At 48.0% G+C, this 21943-nt stretch overlaps 1 protein-coding gene across 4 annotated transcripts; it reads left to right on the top strand.

The window, feature by feature from the left end:
* The first annotated feature begins 1282 nt into the window (after positions 1 to 1282).
* Nfyb (nuclear transcription factor Y subunit beta) lies at positions 1283 to 21830 on the top strand. Of its 4 annotated transcripts, none has more exons than XM_052165151.1 (8): positions 1283 to 1468; positions 9345 to 9430; positions 14852 to 14945; positions 16544 to 16674; positions 19086 to 19283; positions 20348 to 20429; positions 21034 to 21113; positions 21390 to 21830. In XM_052165151.1, the coding sequence occupies exons 2-8, from the start codon at positions 9425 to 9427 to the stop codon at positions 21420 to 21422; spliced, it is 624 nt and encodes a 207-aa protein (XP_052021111.1). In that variant the 5' UTR covers positions 1283 to 1468; positions 9345 to 9424; the 3' UTR covers positions 21423 to 21830. The 4 variants fall into 4 exon arrangements, with proteins under 4 accessions (XP_052021111.1, XP_052021110.1, XP_052021113.1 ...); XM_052165150.1 differs by lacking the exon at positions 1283 to 1468 and adding an exon at positions 7047 to 7187; XM_052165152.1 differs by lacking the exon at positions 1283 to 1468 and adding an exon at positions 7466 to 7738.
* Positions 21831 to 21943: the final 113 nt, after the last annotated feature.

The raw sequence follows: 21943 nt of genomic DNA, 5'->3' as shown, positions 1-21943 counted from the left end.
AGAATGTTCTGCCACTAAAATGTAATGCCAGGCCCATCTCTTTGGTTTGAAAGTCCAGCTTCTGCACTTAATTCCCATCACAACAGTGTTGAGGGCTGCATCCTTGAAGAGGTGTTTAGGGTGGTGGGATCTCCACTCACAAACGCAAATGTGATCATCTCCAGAGTGGACTTGTTAGAAAAGTTATGGTGGCACCCTCTGTGTCTCTTTCCTCTCCCCCACAGGCCTTGTTTACCACCAGATAAAGAAAGCGATTACCAGATACCTCAGGTACAGCCTAAGTCCTTTGATTTGGGGCTTCCCAGTCAGAGGGATGGAACAGTAAACTTGTTCACTGTAAATTGCTGAATCTCAGGGGTTCTGTTTCAACAGACTGATCAAAGATACCCCCCCTACAGAAAAAAAAAAAAACCAAAAACCAAAAACCAAACAACAACAACAACCACAACAAAACATTAAGAAATGTGGATGGGACTGGTGCTGTTCTTATGAACTAATCCCCTAATGAATAAAGGAGACAATCACTGGGTGAGTAGGCAGGACTTCTGGGTTGGACAGAGGAAGCAAGAAAGCAGGAGAGAGTTAGGTCCTTTTTGGAACCAGGATAGCAGAGGGGTAAGATGTAGCTGCCAGAGTTTCACAGTATCATGGCAGATCCGCAAGGATTTGCCACCAGAGGAATCAGATTTTAAAAAGGCTTACAAGATTAGGATTTAGTTGTTGCGCCCAGAGATTGAGTTACCATTGTTTCTGAACTAAGTTTGTGTTGTGTTTTCCTTCACACTGCAGCTCATCTGGGTTCAAGAGAGAAAGGTATGGCAGCCAAGTGTGGATCTGTCTGAGGTGCTGCACAAAAACCATGGGGGATTTGAAGTTCAGGGTTGGTGTGGTAGCTGCTCGCCAGTGGGAACCTAGCAAGCTAGGGAGAGAGACTGGAGTTCTGAGTCAGAGTCTCCATGAGATAAAAACAGGTCGGCCATTACCCGCCAGTGTGTGGCCAGCCAGGCTGCCAGGGACGGAGGCACAAGCACAGGAACGGCAGGATTCATTTTTTTAATACTTCCACAACAAAGAAATGGTTTGTGGATTTTTCCAAGTGGGTCTTAGGGAGCCACAGGTTCTTAACAGAAGAGGTGGAAGCAGACTGGTATCTCATGGGTTTTGTTGAAAAGCTGGGACCTGCTCAGTTTTGATACAGAACCCTGGGAGGTGCAGATAAATTAGACAGTACTGAACACACCCGAAATTCCCCATCTCTGTCGAAATGAATTACTTAGAATTCTTACCTAAGAGGTTTGTTATTGTCAAGGTCTTTGGAGTGCTGACATTGGTGCAACAGAGAAGAGATTCTTAGTGCGTATTAGCTTTGCATTTTTGACACCTTGATGTAAAATCTCATCAAGAATTCCAGCATTTGTTCCTGGGACAGAAACTCAGAACAGCAACAAGAAGAATGAACACTTCTCTGGTAAGTGGTTCCCAGGGTCTGTTAACTTTCAAGGATGTGAGGGTGGGCCTTTCCCAGGAGAACAGGAGTGTCTAGACTGTGCTCAAAGGGCATTGTATGGGGATGCAACGTGGGAGAATTACAGCCAACTGGCCATTGTAGGATTTTGACGGCAGTTGTTCAAGTCTCTCGGAAGGAAGAGCAAAACAGAGACCCTGCTCAGTGGGTTTGATACAGAGATTAAATGTGGCAGAACTGCAGCAGGCTTGTTTCTGTGCCTCCATCTTAGGGCTCTGGACTCAATAAGAATGGTAAACAGATGAGGTGGGTGGGTGGGTGGGCGCGAGCCACTGTCGTGAGCGAGCTTGTGGTGGGGAGATGGGAGAGAGAGAGAAGCGGAGTGGTTTGTTCACGATGAAGAGAGGTAGCCGGAGACACCACTGTGGTGAGGATGAGAGCCTGCTCTGTCACCAGAAGCCATGGTAATAAGGTTGGCTTAGCTGCCTCCGAGGACCATGTCTGGGTCTGTGGCCTGCCACAGCAGGGGGCCTTGTGGGTGGCAGGTGGCCCGTGTTACCACCAAAGGCCATATGGACATTCCTGGGCTGCCTCCTGGGGCCATGTTGATGCCATAAGCTGGCCAGCTATGCGGTCCTGTGGGTGAGGGATAGTTGTCCATTCCCCTTGTTGGTTGATGCTAGGAAGAGATCTGGTCCCACCCCTTGCCTGGGCAAATCAGGAGAGCTGATGCTGGCGGCACGGACTCCGGAGAGACGGCGACCTGACCAACTTAGTTACGATCCAGGGCTTTGAGTTGGTCCACCCCAGTATCTACCCAATCTGTGAACTTCGGGAGTGCATGAAGGGTCTGGCCCTTCAGAACCCAACCTGCAGGGTCTCAACGACAAAGGGCAACAGCAGGATATTTGTGATCAACATTTGCAAATAAAGAGGTTTGGGCAAAAGGGTGTACTGTGGGACACACTACAGGTGCTGTGTGAGATTGTTACTTTTAATTACTTATTTATTTATTTATTTTTTGTTTTTGAGGGGAGGCTGCAAGGGCAGAGGGTGGATATGAAGGGACAGGGAGACGAGTGGAATTGGGGTGCGTGATGCGAAATTCACAAAGACTCAATCACAAGTTTAAAAAAGAAAAAAGAAATGCTTCGTGACCAACGTGGCAGTTCATCTGGTAAAAGGCAGTTTGGTACCTGAGTTTGAGTCATGGCATCCATGTGGTGGAAGGAGGGAATTGACTCCTGAAAGTTGACCTCTGACCTCTACAAACATGCCATGGTGATAGAACATACACATGTACAAATGAACAAGTGTGAAGACAATGGTTCAACATGGTGTTGTGCATACCTGTGATCCTAACACTTAGGAAGGCAAGGCTGGGCACCTCCAGTCTGAGGCCAACCTAAGTTACAAAGCGAGGCCCTGTCTTAACACACACACACACACACACACACACACACACACCACTTACAGCCACTTTCAGTTGGTAGCACAAGCTTTTGGTTTGTGTCACACTATTCAGCCATTTCAAGCTGTTGGGTAGATGGTGTTGATTCCTTACTGTTCTGTAACTGTCATCCCCCAAACAGTGTCACAGCAAACACTACTATCTCAGTGTCTCTGGAGAAATAGTTTGCAAGTGGCTGTGGTCTATTAGCCAGGCCTTAGGCGGTGGCCTAAGCTATCAGTGGGGCTGTGCTCCACCTAAGGCTCACCAGGGAAGCTCTTTCCCTGTGTGTGTGTGTGGGGGGGGGAAGCTCTTTCCCTGTGTGTGTGTGTGTGTGTGTGTGTGTGTGTGTGAAGCTCTTTCCCTGTGTGTGTGTGTGTGTGTGTCAGTCAGGGAGGGAGACAGGGAGAGGCAACTGCTTTTAGCAAAGGGAAGAGGTGAAACTTACTGATTGTAATTTGGAGTTTAAGGGTCCCCCAAAATGTATCTGTTAAAGGCTTGACCTCAGGTAATGTTATTGGAGGAGGTGGAAGCTGTCAGAGGAGGACTCCTTTTAGTGTGTAATTAAAAAAAATATTGTGCTGTTGATTTGGTAGGGAGAGGGAGACATCAAAGGCTGTCCTCAAACTTTTAGGAATCCTCCTGCCTTGGTTTTCTGGGTGTTGAAATTGGTAGCTTGACACGTGCTACCATGCTCCAGAACTAGGGGTCTGCTTCAGAGGGAAGAACAGGGAAATTTGGTTTTTGGAGACAGAAGACTCAGAAGTGAAAAAGGGCAGCTTAGGATCTTGAGGTAAGAGCTCTGTGTGTGTGTGTGTCTGTGTGTGTGTGTGTCTGTGTGTGTGTGTGTGTGTGTGTGTCTGTGTGTGTGTGTGTCTGTGTGTGTGTGTGTCTGTGTGTGTCTGTGTGTGTGTGTGAAGGCCAGGGGTTCCACAGAGGTGGGCTAAGGGAATGGTATGTTTGTGACAGGAGAGAGGAGCAGAAGTCATATCTTCCTGGGCTTCAGCATATAGAAAGGACTGAGAGGGGCAAGGGTAGACTTGGGTTTAGAAATGGAGGCCATGCTCTGATAGAATAGTCATTGTGTAATGGTTCCTGTTCCTGGTTGACCATTAGTCAACTTGACTATATCTGGAATGAACTACAAATCCAGAATTGGAGAGCTCGCCTGGGATCCAGATCTTGAGGCTGGAAGACACAAGTTTCTGACCTGGATTCTTGGCTTAGAGATCTTGAGGCATAGTGGCCATGAAAAGCTTAGGGCCAGGCAAGGTAGTGCACACCTTTAATCCCAGGAGACTGAGGTAAGGAGATCTCTGAGTCTAAGGTCAGCCTGGAACAAAGCAAGTCCCAGATCCAGGGGTGGTGGTGACACACACCTTTAATCTGGGCCACCCCTCCTGCTGAAGGCCTATATAAGAACATTTTTGGAAGAAGGAAGACTCGCTCCTGCTTGCTCTTACTTGCCCACACATCTGTGGGAACCTACTTCTTCAGGACTCCAGCTTATATTGAAGACCAGCTGAAACAACTAGCCTTGTGGGACTGAGCAACTACTAGATTCTTGGACTTCCCATCCACAGCTGACCCTTGTTGGGTTAGTTGGACTACAGACTGTAAGTCATCACAATAATTTTCCTTAGTATAGACAGACTAAGCTCTGTGACTCTAGAGAACCCCCGACTGAGGCACAGTGATGACTAGTCTTGGTTGTCACCTTGACTACACCTGGATTTAACTGGAACCCAAGCATCTAGGGACACCTTGTGGGATTTTTCTTGATATAATAATCTCTGGTGGGGAAGACCTGCCCCAAATCTGGATCTTTTGAGGTGGGGAAATATACTTTAAATGTGGGCCACACCTCCTGACACCCTATATATAGGACATGGAAGAAGGAAGAGCTTGCCTGGCTGGCTCTCTGTCTGGCGAGCCCATCCCTTCGCTGTTGTTAGAGCCTACTTCCTTAGACTCCCGCATATACTGAGGAGCAGGAGACTCCCAGCTGATGGACTGAACAACTACTGGATTCTTGGATTTTACCAATGTTGGACTAGCCTATAAGCCACTCTAATAAGCCCCATAAATATATACGGGACTGCGTGTGTGTGTGTGTGTGTGTGTGTGTGTGTGTGTGTGTGTGTGTGTGTGTGAATGACTGTCTGTCTACCTCAAGAGAACCAGACTAAGACAAACACCAGCGGCATATGCTCAGTTCCTCAGAAGGCAGGGACAGGGGCAGGGGCAGGGGCAGGGGCAGGGGCAGATCTTGAGTTTAAGGCCAACTTGGACTATATAGTGAAACATCTCAAAAAACAAACTGACTAGACAAAAATTTTTAAATGTTTATTAGGTCTTTTGATGTGTACATTACAATGAGCCCTGGTAGTAGTATTTCTGTTATAAGGAAATAACAGGAGCTGGAGAGATTGGCTCAGCGGTTAAGAGCACTGACTGCTCTTCCAGAGGTCCTGAGTTCAAATCCCAGCAACCACATGTTGGCTCACTACCATCTGTAATGGGATCCGATGCCCTCTTCTGGTGTGTCTGAAGACAGCAGTGTACTCATACATAAAATAAATAAATCTTTTTTTTTTTTAAAAGGAAATACCAGTGGAATAAATCTAGCTAGTAAGAAGGGCTCCTGGGCCTACAGGTGGTGGTGGTCCACAGCTTTAGTCCCAGCACTGGGGAGGCAGAGGTAGGCAGAACTGTGAGTTCGAGGCCAGCCTGGTCTACAGAGTGAGTTCCAGGACAGCCAGGGCTACACAGAGAAACCCCGTGTTGGAAGAAACAAACAAAACCAAAACAAGAGGAAGAAGAGGAAGAGGGTGTCCTAGAATTCAGGTAGATTCTCCAGTGCCCCTTACTCCTCTTGAAAAAACTGAGAAAGTCTCATTTGTTCTTGTTTCCTTATTATTCTAGACCCAGTGGGATCTCAATAAATAACATCCTCCTCAATCTTTCTGTACTTTATGCACACACGCTTATATGTAATATATACCCACACTTTTTTTTTTTGTGAGATCCAGCATGATTATGTAGCCCAGGCTGGATGTGAACACGCGCACTAAGGAGCCCAAGATAGCCCGGAATTTCCAATCTTACTGTCTGTGTCTCCCCAGTACTGGGACTAAAAGGCATAAGCCATACCACCAGGGCCTTCTATAATTATTACTACTATTGTTTCTGTTTTTTGAGACAGGGTTTCTCTGTGTAGTCCTGGCTGTCCTGGAACTCACTCTGTAGAGCAGGCTGGCCTTGAGATCTGCGTCCCTAATCCTGGGATTAAAGGCGTGCACCTGCTGGACCCACCTGTACTATTATTTTTAAAGACAGGGTCTCAATGTATCTCAGGCTGACCTAGAACTTTCAGTCTTGCTTATTTATCCCTATAAGTCCTAGGACAATAATTTTCCTCCTATCCGGGTGCATGCATCCTGCGGTGGCGGGCCATGCAGAACATTTTGATCTCCGCCATAAGGGAGAATGGTAGCCAACAGACATTCGATCCGGGTTTCAGTGTGGCCGACAGGGAAAGCCTCAACACAGAGGTCATGAGTTTTTGCAGCCCAGTGTTATCTGGTTGGGAAATGAGCACTTTAGATAGGTCGTCAGCCAACTTGGTAGGGCAGATCTAGCACCAGAGTACAGGGTGGTGGTCTGCTGGTTCAGCCGACCTGTTAAACTTGGAGGAAGGGAATGGCGTGCTAAAATGACAAACTAAGCCCTGTTCTGTGACTGAGAGGGAACGCTGTGTGCCTGAGGTGGCTTGGAGGGAGACCTAGAAAACACTAGGTGCTCAAAGCATTCTGGAAGGTAGCTCAGGTGTAGATTCCCCTCCAGGGCTGAACTCAGGCGGGCGAGACGCTGGTTGGTGGGGACGCAGGAGTTGGAACGAGAAAGAGGCCAGAACAAGCCCGTTCCGCAACGAACCGGGGAAGCGAACGCCGGCCTCTCTAAAACCCTGCAGCAGGGGCACGGACGAGCAACCAGAGCCCGCCCGCGCGCTTTTACGGACCACGCGCCTCGCTCAAGGAAGGGCTCCCAGGAGGGGCGGGGCCGGGGCGGGGCCGGCGAGCCGGGGGCGGGGCTTCGGGCGCGGGCGTCGCGGAGGGAGGGTGTCACGCAGAGGGAAGCGGCCTGCGGCGGAGGGAGGGGAGGCCGAGTCCTGGAAGTGGAGCTCCGCGCTGGGACTGGTTCCTTCGCAGCCATTTTCTGTCCAACCAAACAGCCGATTGGAGACGGGAGCCAACCAGGGCTGCATTGGAGGTTTGTGTCTCGCTTCGGCCAATGATCGCTCCTAAACCGACTCCACTTTAGCTCGAATGAAATGTCCGTCTCCTCCCGGCGCCGTCCCCGCCGCCAACGCCGCGGCGGTCGGGGGCACTCGCAGTCCGCAGCCTTCGGGCGGGCCGGGCCTCCGGGCGAGGCCGCTGTGCTTCGGGCCCAGCCGAGCCGGGCCGGGCGCGGGGCGGCGGGCGCTTTGTGCGCGGGGCCGCGAGCCCGACCCGGGCCGGGCTGGGCTGGGCAGCTGCGGGGCTCTCGCGGCGGCAGCCCCGGGCCGGCTCCATTTTGTCCGGGGAGCCGGCGGGCGGGGAACGCGGCGCCCCGGAGCGGCCGCTTTGTCTCCCGCATCCCGGCGGCGGCGGGCGTTGGGCGCGGGCGGCGGGGGGATGCGCTCCGCGGGGCCGCCGGGGCACCTGCGAGCCGAGGCGGCAGGTCCCCGCGAGGAACGAGCGGCCTGGCGGGCCCCTGGCCCGCTCCGCGCCGTACAGCATGCAGCCATCTGGCGGCTGGCTCGCCCCGGACTTGCCCCGAAGGTGGGAAGGGAGCCTTGGAGGTTGCACGGAGGGTTTCAGTCACCCGTGCTGGGGGGGCGGGAGGGTCTGCGAGAACAAAGAATTGACCGAGCACCCGCAGATCGGCCTCTCGTGCCTAAAGTCTACAACCGGGCTGCTTGATTCAGGCAAGGTTAGGTAGTAGGCGACCTTAAAAAAATGGCATCCCGCTAATCCTCACAGACCCTCGTTTTTTGTTTTTTGGGTTTTTTTTTTTTTTTGGATGGTGCCACAAATCACCCGAGTGGCTTTAGCTCTCAGGAACAGAAAGTGGTGGCTCAACTGGTCAGTAGTAGTGGCATTAATAAATAGGAGCTTTATGGATGAGATATTGAGAGTTTAACCAGAATTCCTTTAAAAAGGCAAATTATTCATTCTCTGCACTGTTCTTTGTAGCTTATTTTAAGGATTCTATCGATGCAAAGCTGTGATTGTGGATGCCAAAGGCAGGAGGTTGGAGGAAGGGAATACTGCTTTTCTTGGATACAGATTTGCATTTCTTCAAACATCAAGCAGATGTATGCATTCCCTTGAGCTGTTCCACAGATTATAACCTGCCCTTAGGAAAATGCTTTCCATATGAAGAGATGCAGTGAATTTTATTCTTAATGGGCTAAATCTAAATATATATGTACCAACTATTTGGGTTGCTAAGGCTCTCGACCCAGACCCACTCTAAGCAAAATACGTAAACATACCCAGCCTCCGGTGCTTGGGTGTTCAGACACACTTTTTAAAGCTACAGGAACAGTTCTGGATCTAGAAAAGCGACATGTATGGGAAGGCAATATAGATTACTTTTAGGACTATAACAATGTTAGGCAGTCTTTGCTGCCTGGGCCCTTTTAAATGCTGGGTTTTAAAATTCAGCAGCCCTATTTCTTTTTTCCCTGGGTGCAAATCAGAAGTCCTTCCTTTAAAATGAGCATGGAAAGGATGTTTGGTTTGCACCTCCCTCCTATTTGTTTCCTTTGGGGAAAAAAAGGGGGGGACCGAACAAATAAGGCCCCAGTGCAGTCATTGATCTTCGTGTGGTTCATGCCTTCCAGTGAGACCCGGGCTGTCTGGGTGCAGTTTCAGTTCACAGTGATGGCTCTTCAAAACTATCCAGGCCCTGTGGATTTGTTTGTTTTGGTGTGCCCTCTTGGCCATGGGTGTCTTTTTTTTTCCAGCAGAGCAGAAGATAATTTCAATGCAGTATAGTCTGACACGTTTCTTTCCTTTTCAGTTTAAAAATGTGTACATCTCTGAAACACTTTAAAAAAAAGCCATCCTCAAAAATTCAAGTTTATGAGTAGGGTATTTCTGTCCTCGGGTGTTCATATTTCGTGAAGTTTAGATGTGTGAGTTTTCAGTCTCTTGCATACTATATAACCTGGTCCCTTATTTGGAGTATTGTGATGAATGTTGATTATTATAGCAAATTCAGGGTTACGGTAGAAAGCCATTTCCCCCCTCCCTGTAGAATTAACTTTTTACCCTCTATTGATTAAGTACAGCAGGTAAGATGACCCGTGTCCTTTTTAATTTTAAGAAAGTCTACAGTCTACTTTTACTATTAATAGATGTTGGTGTGTTTGTCTTTTAGGTTAAAATTGGATAAGGATCTACCACCTTTTTGACAAGGTGTTTGAGAACACCATTGATACACAATTCTGACAGTCTTTCATGACAGTAAGTATGTTTATTTAATCATTTTCGTTAATTGTGTATAAAATTAAAGGTTAATGGATAGCCGATATATTGGAGAGGGCTGTGTAATGATTCTTAAGTTTAGGCAGACTACCTGTGCTAAGTCCCTTTGCCTCTTGTTAGGTAGTGGCGTGCTGTCTGATTCCTATGGGCCCCCTCAGTGCCAGAGAGACCGTCTGTCTGGTAAAGCAGCTGCCCACCTGGCCGGCTGGCTGCTCAGCCGGCTGGGTGTTACTGAAAGTGACTGTGGTATGTGCCAAACGGAACAGGCTGAATCTCCCTGCTCACGCTGCTCAGAAGAGGGGCGTGGTTGACCTGGGGGCTGTCTGGAGGGATCCTGGCCTAAACAAGGCCTAAACATGGTGGGATGTGGCTAGGTCAAGGGTGTCACCCAAAGCGAAAGCCTGGACACCCCAGTGAGCCAGAAGCTTGGAGGTGGGGACAGGTACTTTTTCCAGATGGGGATTTCACAGGAAAATGGCTGTGATGACCTCCCACCTGGCCGGTTTTCGTTTTCTGGCTCTGGCCCTGCTATGATATTTGTGACCTCAGGCAGGGCACAGTTCCTATGAGTCACTGTTGCTTCACTCTGCAAATGAGGCCCGTGTTTATTTGGTGGTACTCCGCACGCATAATCTAGTCAGTACTAAGGATTCTGTGAGGTTATGAAGGGAACCTTCTTGTAAAGCTATGAAGAGGAGGTTTGGATTTGATGCAGGAGATCTGTGGAAGCATTTTTGGTGAGTTAGTCTTGACAGGCCTAGATGGTGGTACCGATGGGGCGGAACAGGAGGGGCAGATCCAGGTGGAGACTGGAAGCAGTGTAGGCATAGTTAGCTCAGATGAGTAGACATGGTGCTCTATTAGAGTCGCAGGGGTCAGGGGAGATGTCTTACACCCAGTGTCTTAGAGTTCATTGATGGATGCTTGTGTGGCCGGGAAACGGTGACGGTAAGTTGACTGTTTCTGAGAGCAGAGGTAACATTTAATGAGTTCATCAGAAGGGGAGGGAGAAACGGGAAACGGTGACAGTAAGTTGACTGTTTCTGAGAGCAGAGTAACATTTAATGAGTTCATCAGAAGGGGAGGGAGAAAGAGAAAATAGCAACCTTGCATTGGAACTGACAATTAGGGGATAGAGGAAGGGAAGTGGGACAGGTGGGGACCATCAGGTTGGTAGGGCCGCCGGTGGCCTTCAGAGAGGCTTTATTGGCATAGGTTAGAAGCATACACCAGGGGATGGAAAGCTGAGGGAGAACCAGGCTTTGCAGCGAGAGGAGAGTGGGGAGGGGGGCGCTTTTCATAGCCAGGAGAACACACACTGTGTGTGTAATGAGCCGCACGTGTGAGCAGGAATAAGGAAGTGGGCGGGGCTGAAAATACAGTCGAGATGAGGGTTCCTGATACTGTTTCTTATGCTCAAAAGATAAAGAGCAGGTAGGAGGGTAGGTTATATAGGAGCAAAGGTCTTTGTGTCTGGAAAGGAGATTTGAAAAGACAGTAAGGACAGTAGGTTGATGCTTTTGTGTCTGAGGTGACGGGCATGAGGTGGGGTCGGAGGATAACTTGTGGAACTGGGTTCTCTCCTTTCCTTGTGGGCTCAAGGTTTGGAACTCCAGTTGTTAGGCTTGGGGGCAAGTAAGTTTCCCTGCTAAGCTGTCTCGCTGGCCCACAGCTGTTTCATAAGCTGCTGCGTAGGGCCTCAAGCACCTCCCGAGGGATTTAGAAATACTCAGAAAATCAGCATAAAGACAACTGAGTTTGCTCTACCTGTCCATCTACTGTATTCAGGGGATCGGTATGGGTTAATATTGCTGCTTGTAAAATCAGAATAAAATGCATCATCGCATCATAGTTAAAGAGCAGTATTCTCAGCTCAGCTGTATGGCATATGGCTGAACCTAAAGCAGTGAGATGACCTCGGAACCTCAGTTCCCCAGGCTAGGAAGTGCCTCGGATGCACAGTGTAAGCTGGTGGTCATATGTAGTGCTGCAGCCCTGAACACGTGCTGGGGATCATCAGGCCCCACTTCCTGCCCTGGCCACAGTGTGACACCCCTCCCCCTTTTCTGTGCCGAATGATACCCTGCTCTTTTCATTAAGAATCCCCCTGTGGTGGCTCTTGTCCATAAGATAACTGCTTAGCTTGTCAACCCAGCAGTGTTTCCTAGTTCTTCTGTCTGAACCTTCCACTTGCTCCAGCCAACCCCCTTCTTATCTCAGTTTAAATGGCATCTTCTTTGTTTATTTTTTTTTCAAGACTGGGGGGGGGGGGCGGGGGGAGGCTTCTGTAGCCCTGGCTGTCCTGGAACTTGATTTGTAGACCAGCTGGCCTCGAACTCAGAGATCTGCCTGTCTCTGCCTCCTGAGTACGGGGGATTAAGTGTGCCACCACTGCTGGCTGAATGCTATCTCCTAATGGACCTTTCCTGTGCCCCTCAGACTAGTTTAGTCAAGCCCCTTTGGAATAAGGGATTAGCAAATCTCTATGTTTTTCTTAGTACTTGGCAGCATTAGCAATTGGTTTGCTGATTGTCATTATTTATATAAACATTTAACAACTAATAATAAATATGTATATGTGTGCACATAGATATAGATATAGATGTAGATATAGATTATAGATAGACACATAATGCTAAACCTATAACAACCTGGAGTATTCCCATTAGAACGTGTTCATTATTTCCAGCTATCTCCTGATCCGTGCACCAGCCCTGTGAGCAAGTCTTCCACTCGTCCACCTTGCTCGAGTTCACACAGACCGCTCTGCACCCCTCACCTGTCCCGAGATTGTGAAATATTGTTTTCTCTGCAGGATGAGGACAGAGCTCTTATCTGTGTTACTGTTAGATGACCACACAAAGCGTGGGCCATTAACTACCGACCGCCTAGTCTGTGAAATGTTTGTTGGCTGACTTTCATCTGCACTCCTCCATAAAATTTCATAGGAAAACAAACCCTTAGACCATATAACAGGTTTTCCCCTCTGTTCCTTACATGGGGCAGAATCACCAGGACACTGAAAGACCCAGAGCTTAGGCTGTTATCTGCAGGAATATTGCTGCGGTTGCTGGCCTCAGCTAAGTGAATGCTAAATGTTTGGAGATTTCAGAATGGGATAAATCAAGAATTCCAGCGGGGATGGGAATATTAGAATTAAAGTTTGAGTGGCATTTAATGGCAGAAAGAATCAAGGAGCAGAAGGTGTGGGGTTGACAGAACCAAAGGCACGTACAGTTAAACGGAAGACATGGCTTTAGAAGAGGAAGAGGCAAGCCAGTGCCTGTAGTAACTGCTTGCCAAGTGCTGTCTTCACAGCTCGGCCACTAATTCTGACAGCTGTGAAACGGTGTTGTCTGCGTGCTCAGAGGCTAGGGCGGGCGATCCACACACTCACCACCAGTTCTAGCGCCCAGCGCAGTGACAGGATCAGCTTTCTGCCTTACTGTCCTGGGTTGGTTTCATGAATCAGCTCATCTCCAGATCCACCTCGCTCCTGGAACACTCTGCTCTGGAACTTTAAGACTAGCATCCTGTGGACATCCACTTAGCCAAGACTGTGAACCCTCAGCGCTCACCAGTCAAGACTTGTTTCCAGTTTCGGGTTCTGAGACAGCACTTTTGGTTGTGTTTCCTGTAATGCAGTGAACCCTCCTTACTCTACAAGGGCACCTCTCCACGGCCAGCAGGCCACTGCTGCATGCAATGAGGACATGTGTGGTCCGAGAAGGAGCATCTTCTGTTGGAGTGATGGCTGTGCTTTGCATTGGTGTTCTGTGGGAGGGAGGGCAGAATTATTCCATGGACAAAGAAACGAGTGAAACGAGTGGGCGGGTCAGAGACCCTTCATCTCCAGAGACTGTTAGAGGCTCCTTAAGACAGCTATGAATTATGAAATGTATCTGTCTACAACTGAATCAGATATCAGAGCTAACAGATGCATGGAAGACATGCCATGCTGGAAACTTGGAAACTCGCCTGGTGTGTGAGGGTTGGAGCAAACCCACTGAGATGGGAACTGTGCTGTTAGGAATGAAGGCTGCAGCTCGCGCAGCCCCCAGGCCTTAGTTCAGCTTGCCAGGGGCAGTCCACCTGCTCAACTGTCATGGAGGTAATGCAGCCTTGAGTTCTCTGTGCACACAGGCCAGTCCTTCATATCTGCACAGCAGAAAGCCTTTGTGTTCAGTTGTGGTGACATGAAATAGGGTCTGTCGAGGGCCAGTGGTTAACTTCCCCTACCCAGATTGTTCATTTTAAAGTTCTTGTTTCTCGTAGCCCTAAAGAGACTGAAGACAAAAGACAAAAAACAAAAAACCAGTCAGGGCTGCAGAGATAATGTAGTTGATTGAGTACTTGCCACACGAGGATCTGAATTCAGTCTCCAGAACCCATATGAAAAGGCTAGCCGTGACGCTGTGCGCAGCCGGGGGTGGGGTTGGAGATAGTCAAGCCTGATTGGCTAGTTCCAAGTCAGTGAGAGGCTGTCTCATAAACAAGGTGTCTGCCCCGAGGAGTGACAGCTGAAGTTGACCTCAGACCTCCACAGGTGTGAATAGTCACTGTAGGCTTGTTCTTGTCTGAGGTTGTACCTGTACTGTCTGGATTCAGGCCTCTTAGATATTTCCTTTTTTTAAAGAATCAAAACGTGTGAGGAGCCAGGGGAAGAGAAATACTTGTATTAGACTCTGGCTCATTCAAGCCCTGATGGGAAGCTTGGCATGGGGGCGTGTATGCGGGCACCCCTACTTTAGGAATCAGGGCTGGAGGCTGCCAGCTCCATCAGACCCCACTGGGGGAAAAGGTGGCTTCTCTGGTGGCACAGAGGCCGCAAAGGAGGGTGCACAGCAGGAGCAAATGGGACTTTAGGTCTAGGCCTCCCAGGACAGCTCAGGGAGGGGCTGGCCGACTTCCTGAGACTGCTCTGCTCACTCTGACCTGCATTGTAAGGAAAGTGTCTGGCAAGTTAAGGTCGACTGTGTGGTGTTCTAGGGTTACGTAGTTGAAAGGCACACCTGTAATCCCAGCACTTGGGAGGCAGAGGCAGGAGGATTTCTGAGTTTGAGGCCAGCCTGGAGTACAGAGTGAGTTCCAGGACAGCCAGGGCTATACAGAGAAACTCTATCTCGAAAAAACCAAAAAAACAAAAAACAAAAAAAAACCAAAAGGTATATACTGTGGGTTCTTTTTCTTTTGTTCCTCTTGAATTTATTATTACATATGGAAGATGGACAGGAATGTTGAATAGTGAGCAAATTATTGAAACATTTCCCAAATCAAGAATGTTTTCTTTCAGTAAGGTAAACTGAAAAATATAATTGGTCCAACCAGTGACAGTAAGTACAGGGTCTTGTTTTCTGAAGACTTTGTTTTCTTGTTTTCTAAAAGATTTTGTCTCTTTAGATGGATGGCGACAGCTCTACCACAGATGCTTCTCAACTAGGGATTTCTGCAGACTACATTGGAGGAAGCCATTATGTGATCCAGCCCCACGATGGTAAGGCCGCAGCTAGAGCCAGGCCTCATAGGTCACCAGTGTCTTCACAGCAGAGTGAGCGGGCACACACCTCCGTTCACTGGAGTCTAAACCAGCCTGGTCTAGTGGTGCAGACCTAAAATCCCAGCTGTTTGGCAGGCTAAGGCAGGAGGGAGGGTTACAAGTTCAGGACTGGCATAACCAAGTTTGTAAGACCTTTTATCCAAATTAAAAAGTAAAGGCTGACTGTGTTGGTGCACAACTTCAGTCTCAGAACGAAGGCGGCAGAGGCAGGCGGACCTTGGAGCGAGATGCTAGGCTGGTCTACAGCTAGTTTCAGACTAGGCAGGGCTTCAGAGACAAACTCAGGCTTAAAAGGAAGAGGACTAGGGAAGAGAGAGGAGGGGAGGGGAGAGAAAGGAGGGACTTGTACCAGCTGGGGTCTAGCACAGTGCTGAAGACAAACACGGTAGAAGAGGACCGTGCCGACTTCATTACAGTCTTCAGAGAGTGCTAAGTTCTGGAAAGCGCTCTACTATACCAAAAATTTATCACTGACTCCCTGTAAGCAGTAAATAAGGGAGTTCTTAGAAATAATTTGCTTTTGTGCCATTTGTAAATTTAAACATTAACACTTATTTTTAGGAGCTGTGAAGGCATTTGTGTTAGTAGGTTCTATATTATCCAATTGGGTCAGTAATCAAGTCTATAAAATTGGATATAAACTTCATATGAACAGGTAAATGCTAGGAGTTTTATACTTTATAAACTTTACATACAGGCTTATATACAATTTTTGGATACACACAAACCTTAGTCTATTGATATGTAAGGAGTGTAGGTTCCTAGCGGAGATTTATAGCTGAGTTAGGCCCTGGATGAGCCCTGCCTCCGCCATTGCTGGGGACTGAGCTCAGACCTCATGCCTGGTGGCCAGTCACTCCACACGGAGCTCCATGCCCGGTCTGCTCTGGCGAACCAAGTCTCTGTCACACAAAGCTAATTTGTAGGGAAAGAAATGAGAAGTGAAAAGAACGATCAAACCGTCTAGAGACCCAGCAAAGCGTACTAGCCAGGGGGTGTCGCGCGAAGCAGGGGCACTTTGGAAGGTGCTACAGGGATAGGAACAGAGCTTTGTGAAGAATGGGTGGTGGGATTGTACATGACAGAAGACAACGACTGCTAGGCACTGGGTATGATGTTAGTGGGTCAGTTGTAGCCCCAGAAAATGTGCGAAGAACAGTTATGCTATCTAAGGAGCACTGGGTAAAGAGCCACATGGCTCCTGCTTTAGACCATCACAGATAGTCTTTTCAAGGGTGAAGTAAAAATTATGAAAAGCTTTATAAACCATTACTTTTCCTTATGTGTGTGCTCCTGGGTGAGCTTATGTGCACCGTGTGTGTGTGTGTGTGTGTGTGTGTGTGTGTGTGTGTGTGTAGTTGCCTGTGGAGGCAGAGGGCGTCAGATCCCGTGGAACTGGACTTACAGGCGGTTGTGAGCTGCCTGATGTGGGTGCTGGGAACCGAACCCGGGTCCTCTGCAAGAGCAGTAAGTGCTCTTAACCGCTGAGCCATCTCTCCAGCCCCTAAACCTAATTCTTAAAAAACTTTCTTTAGATACTGAGGACAGCATGAATGATCATGAAGATACAAATGGTTCAAAAGAAAGTTTCAGAGAACAAGATATTTATCTTCCAATTGCAAATGTGGCTAGGATAATGAAAAATGCCATACCTCAAACAGGAAAGGTAACGTAGAGGAGACTTTCTCTGGCTTTTCCTTTGCAGGGGGAGGGAGGGGAGTGGACACTGTAAGACACGTGTATGCATACTTCAATCAGTAGCTAGCTGTTGACTGCAGTCCCAGCCTCTCAGCATAGCAAATATTTGCTTCTGACTCTTTGGCTGCTGTGCAGTGTCCGTCTTATAGAGTCCTCGCGTCCCATCCCCCACATGCCTCATACGCTACAATGTCAGCCACGATAGGTGACGCTGGAAACGGCTTTCTTCATTTTTATACAAATAGATACGACATGGGCTTCAACTGGCACACAGCAGCTTTGTCTTAGAATGCCTTCCACAAAACACTCCACAGCCAGGTGTGGTGACACATGCTTTTAATTCCAGCATGGAGGACGCTGAGGCAGAAGGATTGCCGGGTGTTCAAGAGCTACCTAAGTTCCACACCAGCCTTGGCTACATAGTGAGACCTGTGTCACACAACAGACAAACCTCAGCTCGGATCTTATTTATCACTTGGTCAGAAGTAGATCCCATGCTTTCTATGTTGCCTTATTTACTTAATTATTATTTACTTATTATATAGCTTTATACCTTTTCCATCACCTTTACAAATGTTCTTACAGTAAAATACTTTTGACATGTTGCTCACACTGAGCATGTTGTTCTGATCTGAGAAATTTCCTCCTTACTTTTTAGGGCAGAGGAATTTTTCCAGACTTGTTCATGCCTGCCCTGTCTTTTACCCAAACCCTGGCCATCTGAGGCCCCAGAGCAGCTGAAATGTGGCTGTAATTAAACCCACCCGGCAGTAGAGGCCTGGGGTGAGGAGGGCCGGGAAAGTGCCTCAGGGTAAATTGATCGCATGTTTCAGCTGTGACAACTTTATATGTATGGGCTAAGAAAAAATGCTAACTTAACGTGCTTGTAGGAGGGAAGAATTACACACTGGGGTTGCTGTCCATTGGTTTCCATCAGTGCATTGTGTAACTCTCCTTTACTCTCTCCACATGTAAAATGGATGTGTACACACACACACACACACACACACACACACACACACACACACACACACACACACACACACACACACACACACACACACACCAGGTGGGAAGGCTAAGGGACAACTTATTCAGTATTCAGTTCTCGCCTTCTGTCATCTGGGCCCTGGGGATCAAACTCGTGGTCAGGTTTGGTAGCAAGCACCTTCACCCACTGAACCGTCTTGCCAGGGCCTGATGACGAATTTTTTAGGAAGACATTTGAATGTCACTGCTGTTGTAAGTGGCTCTAGAATTGTTTGATTGATCTATTTGGTTTTCATTATTAGATCCCAGTACTTTATCTGTTTATGTGTGTATGTATTGAGACAGGGTCTTATTGTGTAGCTCAGGCTGGCCTGGAATGGAGCATGCTGTGTAGCCCAGGCTGGCCTCTGCCTGCTTCTGTCTCCCAAGGACTAAAGGCATTTACCACCATGCCTGGCAGCCCACAGAAGTTGACGAGAAGACTTCTCCATAATGATGCGGAGGCTGTGTCCTGTTTTAGGCAGCACTCAACCCATACGGGACATGTTCTAGCCTCAGTAGTTAAAAAACAAACAAGATTTATTCCTTTCTAAATCTTCTGTGAATTTAGTGTTTAGGTTTCTTCTTCTTCTTCTTCTTTTTTTTTTTTTAACACTTTAAAAAATCATCTTCTATATGTATATGGGTGTTTTTTTTCTGCATGTATGTCCGCACCAAATGCATGCCTGGTGCCTGAGGTGGCCAGGAGAATCAATTAGATCTCCTGGAACTGGAGTTACAATGGTTGGGGGCCACCATGTGGGTGCTGGGAATTGAACCCGAGTCCTCTTAACCGCTGAGCCAACCCCAGTTCATTTTTGTTTATTTGAGGGAGGGGTTTATGTTTTCTACGTGCTTGTTATAGAAGTGCTTGGTTAAAGGAGTACTTCTGAGCCTGAGCCTATTGTGTGCCCAGTGCAGGCGCTGGGGTCGGCCTTCCTGGGCGTCCGGCTCTCATCCCATGGGATAGTAGACGGCTCAGTGGGCCCTTGTCATCCAGTTCTGTGTGCTGTGAAGAGTTGGACAAGCTCGCTCTGTTCATCCTGACGCCGAGTTGCCATTGCCAACACAGATTGATATTCAAGGGCTGACGTTTAGCCTCACAGCTCCAGGAATGGGGCTCAGGGCTTGCCTCACATGCACAAAGGCCTGGGCTCTAAAATACCCTTATAGACCCAGCACAAGAGGTGGAGGCAGGAAGATCAAAAGTTCAGGCCATCCTTGGCTACATAGCGAGAGCCTAGCCTGGGCTGCCGAGACTGCCAGTGTAGTGGGGTGTGCTCCGTGAGGCTCTTGGCTTCTGCAGCGGGAATGCTTTCTACGAACTTACTTAAGGCTTCTCTTCTTCAGATCGCAAAAGATGCCAAGGAATGTGTTCAGGAGTGTGTGAGCGAGTTTATAAGCTTCATAACGTCTGAAGCAAGCGAAAGGTGCCACCAGGAGAAGCGGAAGACGATCAATGGGGAGGACATTCTGTTCGCCATGTCCACTCTAGGCTTCGACAGTTACGTGGAGCCTCTGAAACTGTACCTTCAGAAGTTCAGAGAGGTAGGTGACACTCACCGTGTACAATATGCCACAGTGCTTTGCGGCAGGTGACATTTCCGGTAGTATTTAATGTGTTAGAGCATTTAAATATCAAGCCTTTGCTATTTCCTTCATTGATTACAAACTTGAGCAACTGATCAAAAGGATTCTGAGTCTGGGGCTTGGCCTCCCTGGCCAGGGGCAGCTTTCTGGGTTTGGTTTTTTTTTTTTTTGTTTTTTGAGACAGGGTTTCTCTGTGTAGCCCTGGCTGTCCTGGAACTCACTCTGTAGACCAGGCTGGCCTCGAACTCAGAAATCCACCTGCCTCTGCCTCCCAAGTGGTGGGATCAAAGGCCTGCGCCATCCCCAAGACCCCCTGTCCTGCTCCCCCTTCCCCCCCAGGGGCAGCTTTCAACAGACTCTGTTAAGGAGCCACAGCGCTCGAGTGTGGATTACTGAAGAGACAGCCTCAGTGTGAGAGTTCTCCAGCCAGGAGATGTGACCCTACCTTTTGTGTGTTCGCACTTGTACACAAATTACACACCACTCTTGTCTGTCTACCGGTGCCTTATTTTTTGAGACAGGGTTTCTCATTGAGCCAGAAGCTCACTGATTGGCTGGCCGGGCTGGCCAGAGTCCCAGCGACCCTCTAGTCTGCCTCCCTAGCACTGGCCACAGGTGTGCACGCCACACCCATCTTTTAAATGGATTGCTAGGAATCTAAACTGGGGTCCTCGTGCTTGCTGTGAATGTATCTTTAGTGTTAGAATCCCTGTAATGGGTGTTTTTATAAATCCACAGGACTCTCCCAAATACTTTCCACAGTACCATGGACCAAAGAGCTGGCGGACTCTCTGGCTCAGACTGACTTTTATTTGGAAATTTGAAACACTAAGCTTGGAGCCTCCACTGCACCCCACCTGGCCGCTAACTATGCGGGGTGTGGGATGCGGAGGTCATCCGGAAAGTATTGATAAAATAGTACAAAGGTTTCTAAGAGCAGCTTCCAATTTTGGACTTTACATGAACATTCTCATTTAGAAAGAGTTTGATGTGACCGCTTGTTTTGCTTCTTTGTTCCCTAGGCCATGAAAGGCGAGAAGGGCATCGGTGGAGCAGTCTCCGCTACAGACGGACTAAGCGAGGAGCTCACGGAAGAGGCATTCAGTAAGTAGGCGGGCACTCGGTGCTGCCTGGGAGCGGGGTGGGCAGCATTGCTGGGTGGGCCGTGCCGCCGAGACGTGCTGAGCCTTTTGTGTCCTAAGTGACCACGAAGAGCGTATGCGCTTGACTTGAAGTCAGTGATACCTGTAAATTCTAACGGGAGACCTGACCTTTCACTAATAGGTAGGAGTCATTTCCGTAGCTTCTAGTTTGGGGTGAAGATTCCTGAGACAGGCTACTGAGAACCGGCCTTGTAATGGAACATTTTAGGCTTATATGTTAGCACAAGAAACTTCACCTAGGAGACACACTGTTCCGTCCTGCTGTGCTCCAGCCATGCCCTCTGGTGAGGCCAGGTCTGCGCAGGACTCTAACCCTTTTGCTAAGTGTAGTGTAGAGGTCTGAGATGGCAACTAGGCAGGCACAGTGGGACAGAGTGGCTTGTATTCCTCAGGGACTTCTTGAAAATGTAAAGTTTGCCATTTTATATGGGAGTATATTCTGCATATATGGAGTGTAATGGGACATTAATGGCATTAAACTAAGGATGAGGCCAAGAAAGTGAGATTATTTCCCCTCCTAACTTTTTTCCTCTCCTTCCTTTTAGCTAACCAGTTACCAGCTGGCTTAATAACTGCAGATGGTCAGCAACAAAATGTCATGGTGTACACGACGTCTTACCAACAGGTATGGTGGGAGCCATCTCTGCATTTCAGAGGCATTCAAGTCATTGATTATCTTAGTCACCCACACGCTCAATTCATTATTAAGAACGTAATAAGATTATTTTCTCAAAACATGTATCACCACCAGACTTCCTTAATGATTAAGACATCTGCATAGAGAGAGCTTGAGTAGCCCTGACCAGGGCGGCCAGCGGCCTGCCGGGGTGGGAGCAGCTCCCCACTGCGGCCAGTTTGGTGTCTGACATAAAAAATCCTAATTTATGGTTTCTAATCGTAGATTTCTGGTGTCCAGCAAATTCAGTTTTCGTGATTGGAAGGAAGGATGGAACCGGGCTTGCGTGGAGAGTCTGAGGGAGTGGAGTCTGGAGCAGAGGCATTGGGAGGAAGGGTGAACCACTCCTTGTACTATAAGTAGCTGTAATGTAGCTTCCTGATGCTTGACTAATTGAGGTGTTAATTCTGACTTGAGAATCTTTTTCATGAATGATTTTAAAAGAAAAAAATTGGATTTTAAAGGTATTAAAATATTTTTGTTTTGTACGAGAGTTTGTTGCTCTGTATGACGCCTGTATGCATTGTATATTGCAATTTATTACTGTCAGAGATTTGTAGACAGTTTCTTATTTTCATATTGAATCATGTTATTTTGTAATTCAAGTAAGCAGCTGGGTTAATTCATAATGTTTACCCTGTTAATAAACTATAAGGGTAGAGTTCATTTTGAATGAAAGTTGCCTTTATTATAAATTTGAGTTTGTCTTGGCTGTATACTATCTTGCATGGTAACTTCACTAGATGTTTAGCATTTATTTATTGAAAACAATTTTTTTT

The sequence above is a fragment of the Apodemus sylvaticus genome, chromosome 20, assembly GCF_947179515.1.
Source record: "Apodemus sylvaticus chromosome 20, mApoSyl1.1, whole genome shotgun sequence".
NCBI classification, from domain to species: domain Eukaryota; kingdom Metazoa; phylum Chordata; class Mammalia; order Rodentia; family Muridae; genus Apodemus; species Apodemus sylvaticus.
The sequence above is the reverse complement of the archived record's forward strand: the minus strand, read 5'-3'. Positions and strand labels throughout refer to the sequence as shown.

Bases quoted from the DNA above. Each gene is read 5' to 3' on its own strand.
- Nfyb (XM_052165151.1), top strand. The intron at 20,430-21,033 runs GTAAGTAGGCGG...CCTTCCTTTTAG, and splicing joins GCTCACGGAAGAGGCATTCA to CTAACCAGTTACCAGCTGGC. The intron at 21,114-21,389 runs GTATGGTGGGAG...TTCTAATCGTAG, and splicing joins ACACGACGTCTTACCAACAG to ATTTCTGGTGTCCAGCAAAT.